The sequence below is a fragment of the Saccopteryx leptura genome, chromosome 6, assembly GCF_036850995.1.
Source record: "Saccopteryx leptura isolate mSacLep1 chromosome 6, mSacLep1_pri_phased_curated, whole genome shotgun sequence".
Lineage (NCBI taxonomy): Eukaryota > Metazoa > Chordata > Mammalia > Chiroptera > Emballonuridae > Saccopteryx > Saccopteryx leptura.
Window position 1 is genome coordinate 67,691,382 of NC_089508.1, and position 10,195 is coordinate 67,701,576.

Here is a 10,195-nt window from a genome sequence, read left to right on the forward strand (position 1 = left end):
GAAGGAATCACTGGAGCTGGCAGCTAGGCCCTCAGTAGCGTTGCCAGCTCAGCCTTCGTGGGGAGAATTCTGAGGATGCCATACCCTGTCTCCCAGCTGCCTTGGCCTCGTCGCTCACAGCCCATAAACAGGCGGTATGGTGACCAGGTGAAGAAGCTCTCTGGTACCACAGAGCACAGAATTTTGTCTACCTGATTATTAAGTCTCCTCTGCAGTGGCTTCCCTTTGGTGGCACTTGCATGGGACACAAATACTTCAGTCTGTGCCCGTTCAGAGGTCCAGAGACCTACCTCTTCCTAAGATTTCCTTGTCACCAGTCTTCCAATCTTGTTTCTTTCAAGGCCCTGACCATCCTGCCAACCATCAGCAACTGCCCATAAATCAATGTAGATCTGGACTCTGGCCATCTCTAGCCCCAGACACAGTGGACAATAACATCTGGCTTGACAGCCCTCTGGGAGGATTTTCCTTCACTACTGTGTTCACAGTCACCCTCGAGGGGGCTGTAATGCTACAGCTGTCCACTTTCATGTGGTACCATAGACCCATCTGTAATCCAGCCTTGAGTTTTCTTCCCCTCAGTCACCTGGCTAGACGCAACCCCCTGGAGGCCGCAGGTATGGAGTGAGGGAGGAGGCAAGGCAACCTGCTCAGGCAACTTACTTGTACCTAATGGACCTGCGTTCAGTCTCCTATCTACCATTTCCACTTGCTGCTGTGCATGCCCCACCTTATGACTAGGTACATCAGACAGGATCCATATCGTGATAGCAACTCAAGATGCGTAGTCACCTGATGTCCCTTGGTTAGGCATTTAGCCTCTACCAAGGCCCAGTGGCAAGCCAGAACCTGCTTTTCCAAAGGAGAATACTTATCTGCAGAAGACATGGATTTGCTTCTAAATCCCAGAGGTCAGCACTATAATTCTGTTGGTGTTTGCCAGAGGTTCCACACAGCAACCTATTTGACACTCAAGTAACGCTGGATGAGCTGGCTCAGCAGACCCAAGTGGCAGAGCAGTTTGTACTGCTGCCTGAATGTCCTGCAGAACCTTCTCTTGTTCTGCTCCCCAATCCGCCAGCCTGTAGATGGGATTTCTGCCTCCGAAATCCAAAATGACCTATCAAGCATTGTGCCCCTTTTTTCTTGTAGGTCATACAAGATGCAGCAACTCATCTTTTCCCTGGATAGGATATTTTAACGTGCTCCACACCACTGGACCGCCAGAAATTTCACTGCTGGTACCAATTCTGTATCACCTGTGTCCAATTAGGTCCTAGGTCCTAGAGTGAAATAGACCTCCAGCTTCTAGAGCAATAACTAAACTTACAGTGATGGCCTGTTTCTTTGTACCATCACTAGACGGTATGGTCCTTGAAAGCAGGGACCACGTGTCTTATTCTCCATTATATCTCCAGTGCTAAGAGCACTTCCAAGGGCTCTAAATAAATGAGTGAATAAATGAATGCAGCCAAACTTTGGCATTCTAGTAGCCCACAGAGAATTATCCTGCCACATATGCCAGACCCAAAGAGAGGTACCTCTCACACACACTTGGATGCTTCGGCCCAGTTGAGAGGTGCTGATCATCCTCACAGGTGAGCCGCCAGTGGAGACTGTGAGTAGCCCTTGTCAACCTCTCCTTAAGGGAAGGTAAAAAGTCTAGCGCAACTTCCCAGGCTTTCCCCGCCAGGTTCTTAGGCCTAACAACCCAAGAAGAGTCTCACTCTACCCTTGACTATTGCTTGAATACGTGCACACCAATGAGCTTCGTGTTTCAGGACCCGCACAGGTGCGGGTGGGATTCCCATTAAAGCCTCCCCTTGTGTAGTAGAAAAAGCCAATGTCCGGGCCGGGCGGGGCAGGGCCGGGTAGCCAGGCGGAGACGCAGCGGGGCCTAGAAAGCCGGCGGCTGACCGGCGAACGGCGGGCTATGGCGGACGAGCTGAGGTCGCGCACCGCGCGGCTGCTGACCGACTACCTGGAGTACTGTGCCCGGAGGCCCGGCGCCGCCGCGCGGCTGCCGTCCTCGCCCGAGGCCGCCGTGCTGCGCTTCTTGGCCGCCCAGGCACAGCAGCTTTACCAGCCCGTCTGGTCCCGCTTCCGCGGATATCGGGGAAACCGCATCGCCTTGGTGGCACAGGTGGCGCGGGAGATGCTTCAAGACAGAGTCCCCAGCTGGGGCCACGTGGTGGCGCTCGTGGCTTTCGCGGGAACCCTGCTAGAGAGACCGCCGCCGGGCCACACGCGGGCACTGAAGGAACGGGACGCCCAAGTTGACCGGGACTGCCGGAGGCTGGTGGCCTTGCTGTGTGATTGGCTCACGGGGAATCACCGCGCCTGGCTGGAGGCGCAGGGCGGCTGGGTAAGCGGGGCGGACCGGCCGGACAGCGGGGAACGCGCCCACGCGGCTGGCACCAGAGGGACCCAGCGCCATCCCCTGGGGGCCGTTCGTTGTGAATTCCCGTCCCCTCCTTTCTTGGTGGAGTCAGGCTGGCACCCCTTCTAGATAGCTTTCTTGTTAACCCATTCAGAAGCAGCTGCGCACTACTTGGGTTTGCGGGTCTTGAGCGTTGCCTCTGCCTACCCTCCAGGTTTTAGGATGCGCCACATTAGGTCTGGATGCTTTGCTTGTGGTGAGATCCCCAAGGTGTAAAGTCAGCAGTGGGGTGGTCCAAGCCAGGTGAATTCTTTCTTCTCCACCTATTAAGCGCACCTTTGGAGTGACTCATGCTCGTTGACCCCACAGCTCTGCAGGCTGGAGAACACCAGCCTAAAACGTTGGAATGAAAAGCCATTCATTTCTCCCGCTCTCATACCTCTCAGGAAGAGCCGAGGCCACCGGTGTTGGAGAGTGTGCACCGGCACTCAGTGGTGGTGCTGACTCAGGGTTCCTTAACTTCTAATCCACTCCACCCAGCCATCAGTTGGAAGATATCCATGCTCCCTTGCTTTCGGCTGAACTCATTTGGTCTCTGGAGCAGGCCCTTGGCTCCTAAACCCAGCTTAGTGTCAAGTAAAGCCCTGCCACCCTCCAGTATGAGGGTAGCTTGCCTCTTGGGTTCAGAACTAGATCTCTATTACTTTCCTCTCTTCCTTCCTGGAGTTGAATTAACAACTGAAGTGACCCAGATTATAGAGTACAACAGCCAAACGATTAACACCAGCCATTAAAAAAAAAAAAAAAAATCAAGGGACTAGGGAAGATACTGGGAAATCTAGCCTCCTGTTAGCAGTTTCCCATTAGACCTGTGGTGATGAATTGGGTTCCATTTGTGGAGGACAGGTAGTATCTAAAGCAGAACCTTGACCTTGCATGAACAGTTTGAGAGGTGTTAAGCATTAACTCCTGCATTCTTTGTGGTGAATGTGTTAGTCCTCAACCATCCAGGCCTGTGAACTCTAAGGAACTCATCTGAGCCCTCTGTACTTAAAGAGGAAATGGATGGGGAGGGGTGCAGGAGGAGAGGATTGCATTGTTTTCATTTTTTTTAGCTAATCAACAGTAGCAACAGAATAGCCTTTTAACAAAGCCAAAATTCTCCAATTAAATAAATAAGACATGCCCAGATGTAGTTAAAATGCTAAAGTCTGTACTTCAATTTCCTCCCTCTCCATTTTTCTGAATGCAGCTGCTTGCTGTAGTGTCTCAGGTGATAACTTTCAACCTAGTGATCTGACAGTTTCCCAAGTGGCATCTCTCCTTTGCTTAAGAAAACATGAGGCCTGACCAGGCGGTGGCACAGTGGATAGAGCGTCGGACTGGGATGCCGAGGACCCAGGTTCAAGACCCCGAGGTCGCCAGCTTGAGTGCAGGCTCATCTGGTTTGAACAGAAGGCTCACCAGCTTGGACCCAAGGTCGCTGGCTCGAGCAAGGAGTTACTCAGTCTGCTGAAGGCCCACGGTCAAGGCACATATGAGAAAGCAATCAATGAACAACTAAGGCGTCGCAATGCGCAACGAAAAACTAATGATTGATGCTTCTCATCTCTCCGTTCCTGTCTGTCCCTGTCTATTCCTCTCTCTGACTCTCTCTCAGTCTCTGTAAAAAAAAAAAAAAAAAGAACATGAGTTCCTGGCTGGTGGTTCAGTGAATAGAGCATCAGCCTGGCGTGTGAATGTCCCGGGTTCCATTCCCAGTCAGGGCACACAAGAGAAGCGACCATTTGTTTCCCACCTTTCACTATCCCCCTTCTCTCCCTCTTCCTCTCCTACAGCAGTGGCTCCATTGGTCCCAGCGTGGCCCCAGGGTTAAGGATAGCTCCATTGGAGTGTACCAGCCTAGGGTGCTAAAAATAGCTTGGTTGGTTCAAACATCAGCCCCAGATGGGGGTTGCCAGGTGGATCCCGGTCTGGGCACATCCAGGAGTGTGCCTCACTATCTCCCCTCCTCTCACCAAAAAAACAAAACAAAACAAAACAAAACAAAAAAAAACCAACAAAAAACACGTGACATACAAGCCTAACTCGGAACTAACTCGGAAATCGTGTAGATTCTGTTCTAGGGAACAATAATAAAATGAACATAATCTTTCTGTGGTGGAGGGTCTTGCCTTCAACTTGTGTTTAAAAACAACAACAACATCAACAAAAAGACACAACACCTGTGAAGTGCAATAAAGCAAAGCACAATAAAATGAGGCAGGCCCATAGTAGTCTCCCTTCCTCTTAGGCTTTGAAAGAAGTGAGTCAAAGGAGTACAGTATTATTCCTGCTATAAATGACAAACTGAAGTGTCCCCTATGTCATTTTCTACGCCCCACAAAGGACTGCTTGCAAATCCTAACTCATCAAAAGCTCCTATTTGCAGGTTGCCTATTGATGAGTATTTCACTTTTTACTGTTTCATCTGGAACCTCCAGTGTATTTTATTGAGTTCAGGCTTTGAGCATTACAAGATAACTTAATTCTTTTCTTCTCCCTACCCCTTATAGGATGGCTTTTGTCACGTCTTCAATCCTGCACTGAAATCTTGGAGCAGACTGCTGGCCCAGATTCTTCTGTCATGCTTTACAGCAACAATCTTAACCTATTTTTGGACAAAATTATCGTGAGTTCCAAATTTTTTAACCCATTTCTACCTGCCTAACTGTGAACTGTGATCAGCCAAGTGAATTTGACATGTGAAAGAACAGAACAGAGTCAAGCACCTTCTGAGACATTGTTACCTGCATTCTTAGGAGTCCCGATGAACACTCAAAGGTGTTAGGACAAAGGAACTTCAGTGGCTTTACTCTGACTTGGGGAAATGGGAATCTAAAGGCTTATTGCTCCAAACAATTATAAGAGGAACTGCATTTCATTAAATGGAAAACTTGGTTCTTTTTGCTACATTTAGATAAATATGAATGATACTCTCATCTGTCCATAATTTCATGTGCTACTGCTGACTAATTTATCAAGGCACTGGGTCAAGGGTGAAATGGTAAAGTGATATCAAAAGTGCTCCAAGTAACAGTCTAACAAAGAATTTCATATTAATACCTCTTAGAAGGAACTCTTTTAAAGCCTTTGAAATTGAATTACTGGGTCTTTTTGGGTTTCTAGAGTAAATACTGAGATTTTATATTTCTGGCCCTGGCCGGTTGGCTCAGTGGTAGAGCATCGATCCAGCATGTGGAAGCCCTGGGTTTGATTCCCAGCCAGGGCACACACCCTTCCCACTCATCCTTCTCTCTGTCTCTCTCTTCCTCTTCCTCTCCTGCAGCCATGGCTCAGTTGGTTCGAGCACATCAGTTGAGGGCACTGAGGATGGCTCTGTGAAGCTTCCGCCTCAGGGACTAAAAATAGCTCGGTTGCAAGCATGGCTCCAGGTGGGCAGAGCATTTACCCCAGATGAGGGTTGTTGGGTGTATCCCAGTCAGAGTGCATGCAGGAGTCTGTCTCTCTATCTCCCATCCCCTCACTTGGAAAAAGAAAGAAAAAAAACCGAAAAGATTTTATATTATCTTTTTTTTTTGTATTTTTCTAAAGTGAGAAGTGTGAGACAGAGACAGACTCCTGCATGTGCCTGACTGAGATCCACCCAGCATGCCCACTAGGGGGCGATGCTCTGCCCATCTGGGGCTTTGCTCCATTGCAACCGGAGCTATTCTAGTGCCTGAGGCAGAGGCCATGGAGCCATCCTCAGTGCCTGGGCCAATTTTGTCCAGTGGAGCCCTGGCTGTGGGAGGGGAAGAGAGAGACAGAAAGAAAGGAGAGGGGGAAGGGTGGAGAAGCAGATGGGCGCTTCACCTGTGTGCCCTGGCTGGGAATTGAACCCGGGATTTCTACACACCGGGCTGATGCTCTACCACTGAGCCAACCAGCCAGGGCCAGATTTTATATTTCTGACTTCAATGTATTGTTAAATGTCTTCAAAGTTTTAATACATTTATGTATCTGTTTTTTTTTAAAACTTGGTTTTTCTTGGAATTCAATAAGCCTTTATTCTAGGAGTAACTTGAACTGTTGACATATTCCTCTCTTATTGTCTCTTTAAATACAACATGTGCAATTCTTTATTTTTCAATTACAGTTGACATACAGTAGTATATTAGTTTCAGGTGCACAACATAGTGATTAGACACTTACATAACTTAAGAAGTATTCACCCCAGTAAGTCTAGTACTCATCTGGCACTATCCACAGTTATTACAGTATTATCAACTCTATTTTCTATGCTGCACTCTACATCCTGGTCACTGTTTTTATAATTGGCAGTTTGTACTTCTTAATTCCTTCACTTTTTTCACCCATCCTGCCAAATCCTTCTCATTTAACAACCATCAGTTCTCTGTGTCTATGAATTTTTCTATTGTTTATTTTTTCCTTTTTAAAAAAAATTACAGTTTACATTTAATATTTTGTACTGGTTTCAGGCGTACAGCCTAGTGGTTAGACAATCATATTCTTTTTTTTTTTTTTTTTTTTTTTTTTTTTTTTTTTGTATTTTTCTGAAGCTGGAAACGGAGAGAGACAGTCAGACAGACTCCCACATGTGCCCGACCGGGATCCACCCAGCACGCCCACCAGGGGCGACGCTCTGCCCACCAGGGGGCGATGCTCTGGCCCTCCGGGGCGTCGCTCTGCCGCGACCAGCGACCAGAGCCACTCTAGCGCCTGGGGCAGAGGCCAAGGAGCCATCCCCAGCGCCCGGGCCATCTTTGCTCCAATGGAGCCTTGGCTGCGGGAGGGGAAGAGAGAGACAGACAGGAAGGAGGTGGGGGGGTGGAGAAGCAAATGGGCGCTTCTCCTATGTGCCCTGGCCGGGAATCTAACCCGGGTCCCCCGCACGCCAGGCTGACGCTCTACCGCTGAGCCAACTGGCCAGGGCAACAATCATATTCTTTATAGAGTGTTCCCCTGATACTTTCAGCACCCAGCTGGCACCAGACACAGTTATTACAATACCATTGACTGCATTCCCTCTGCTGTACTTTCATCCCCGTGACTAGTTTGTGACTGCCTATTTGTACTTTTCAACCCCTTCACCTTTTCCACCCAGTCCCCCCCCCCGTACCCCTCCCCTCTGTCAACTGTCCTCTCTGTGTCTGTGAATCTGTTTCAGTTTTGTTTGTTTTGTTCTTTTGATTCCACATATAAGTGAAATTATACGGTATCTGTCTTTCTCTATCTGACTTACTGCACTTAGCATAATGCGCTCTAGGTCCATACATGCTGTCACAAATGCTGAAATGTCATCCCTTTTTATGACTAATATTCCATTATATATCCATGCATTACATCTTCTTTATCCAGTTGTATGTTGATGGGCACCTGGGTTGCTTCTCTTGCTATTGTAAATAATGCTGCAGTGAACATGGGGGTGCATATATTCTTTCGAATTTGGGGTTCTTGGGATATATACCCAGATGTGGAATTGATGGGTAATAAAGCAGTTTCATTTTTAATTTTTTAAGGATCCTCCATATTGTTTTCCATAGTGGCTGCGCCAGTCTGAGTTCCCACCACCAATGCATGAAGCTTCTCTTCTTCCACACCGTTGCCAGCACTTGTTGTTTGTGAATTTACTGATAATAGCCATTCTGACAGGTGTGAAGTGATATCTCATTGTGACTTTAATTGGCATTCTCTGATTAGTGATACTGATTAGTGATATTGAGCATTTTTTCATATGTCTGTTGGCCATGTATATCTCATGGGAGAAGTATCTATTCAGGACCCTTGCCCATTTTTTTTAATGGAATTGTTTGATTTTTTGGTGTTGAGTTGTGCCGTATTACCCCATGTATAAGACGGTCCCTTTTTTGAATATTTTGGGGTCTAGAAACTGGATGCATCTTATACAGTGATTGTAGATATTTTTACTTGCATTTCTCACTTTTTTGTGCTTGTTTTTGCACTTGTTGTAGGTTTTTTTTTCGTTCATCAGTTTTTTTAATTTACTGTGTTAATATGGATTCAAGTGTCCCGCTCGATATAACATCTTCACCCCCCACCCCTGTGTCCCCCGTTACACCCCCTTTGTCCCTTCCCACTAACTCCCTCCCCACTTCTCTGGGATTTGCTGTCCTGTTATCTGTATCTATGTGTTATGTATATATAATCTCACTAATCCCTTCACCTTCTCTGATCTCATCTCCTCATCCCCCTTCCCTCTGACAGCTGTCCCTCTGCTCCCTGTGACCCCACCTCTGTCTCTGTTCCTTTCCTCAGTTCACTTTGTTCATTAGATTCCACATATAAGTGAGATCATATGATATTTGTCTTTCTCTGCCTGGCTTATTTCACTTAGCATAATAATCTCCAGGTCCATCCATGTTGCCGCAAAAAGTAAGATTTCCTTCTTTTTCACGGCCATGTTGTATTCCGTTGTGTATATGTACCACAGCTTTTTTTTAAGTTTATTGTGCTAACATGGATTCAAGTGTCCCACTCAATATAACTCCCTCACACTCACCCCCTTGTCCCCCATGACCCCCCCTTTACCCCCCACCCCATATGTACCACAGCTTTTTAATCCACTCGTCCACTGATAGACACTTGGGCTGTTTCCAGATCTTTGCTATTGTGAACAATGCTGCCATAAACATGGGGGTGGGGGCATTTCTCCTTTTGAATCAGTGATTTGGTATTCTTAGAATACATTCCTAAAAGTGGAATGGCTGGGTCAAAAGGCAGTTTCATTTTTAAGTTTTTGAGGAAACGCCATACTGTTTTCCACAGTGGCTGCACCAGTCTGCATTCCCACCAGCAGTGCAGGAGGGTTCCCTTTTCTCCACACCCTCACCAGCACTTGTTATGTGTTGTTTTGTTAATGAGCACCATTCTGACAGGTGTAAGGTGATATCTCATTGTGGTTTTAATTTGCATTTCTCTGATGATTAATGATGTTGAGCATTTTTTTATCTGCCTATTGGCCATCTGTATGTCCTCTTTGGAGAAGTGTCTATTCATTTCTTTTGCCCATATTTTTATTGGATTGTTTAGCTTCCTGGTGTTGACTTTTAGATGTTCTTTATAAATTTTGGTTATTAACCCCTTATCAGATGTATTGGTGAATATGTTCTCCCATTGTGTGGTTTGTCTTTTTATTTTGTTAATGGTGTCTTTTGCTGTGCAAAGCTTTTTAGTTCCATATAGTCCCATTTGTTCATCCTGTCCTCTATTTCACTTCCTGTGGAGATAAATCAGCAAAAATATTGCTACAAGAGATATCAGAGAGTTTACTGCCTGTTTTCTTCCAAGGTGTTTATGATTTTGTGACTTACATTTAAGTCTTTTATCCATTTTGAGTTTATTTTTGTGAATGGTGTAAGTTGATGGTCTAGTTTCATATTTATGCATGTACCTGTCCAATTTTCCCAACATCATTTATTAAAGAGATTGTCTTTACTCCACTGTATGCTCTTATCTCCTGTGTCAAATATCAATTGACAATAAAGGCATGGGTTTATTTATGGGTTCTCTGTTCTGTTCCATTGATCTATATGCCTGTTCTTATGCCAGTACCAAGCTGTTTTGAGTACAATGGCCTTGTAGTATAACTTGATATCAGAAAGTGTGATACCTCCCACTTTAATCTTCATTTTCAAGATTGCTGAGGCTATTTGGGTTCTTTTTTGGTTCAATATAAATTTTTGGAATATTTGTTCTATATGTTTGAAGTATGCCATTGGTATTTTAATAGGAATTGCATTGAATTTATAGATTGCTTTGGGTAATATAGACTTTTTTTTTTACAGGGACAGA

General features: G+C 46.1%; 1 protein-coding gene across 1 annotated transcript; it reads left to right on the top strand.

Moving 5' to 3' along the window:
• Positions 1–1,933: 1,933 nt before the first annotated feature.
• Positions 1,934–5,321, top strand: BCL2L10 (BCL2 like 10). The gene is made up of 2 exons (XM_066344015.1): positions 1,934–2,365; positions 4,936–5,321. The coding sequence occupies exons 1-2, from the start codon at positions 1,934–1,936 to the stop codon at positions 5,053–5,055; spliced, it is 552 nt and encodes a 183-aa protein (XP_066200112.1). The 3' UTR covers positions 5,056–5,321.
• Positions 5,322–10,195: the final 4,874 nt, after the last annotated feature.

What these genes read in the sequence shown, in the direction of transcription:
- BCL2L10 (XM_066344015.1), top strand. Translation starts at nt 1,934, where the DNA reads ATGGCGGACGAGCTGAGGTCGCGCACCGCGCGGCTGCTGACCGACTAC. An exon ending in TGGAGGCGCAGGGCGGCTGG is followed by an intron (nt 2,366 to 4,935) that starts GTAAGCGGGGCG and finishes TACCCCTTATAG; the next exon opens with GATGGCTTTTGTCACGTCTT.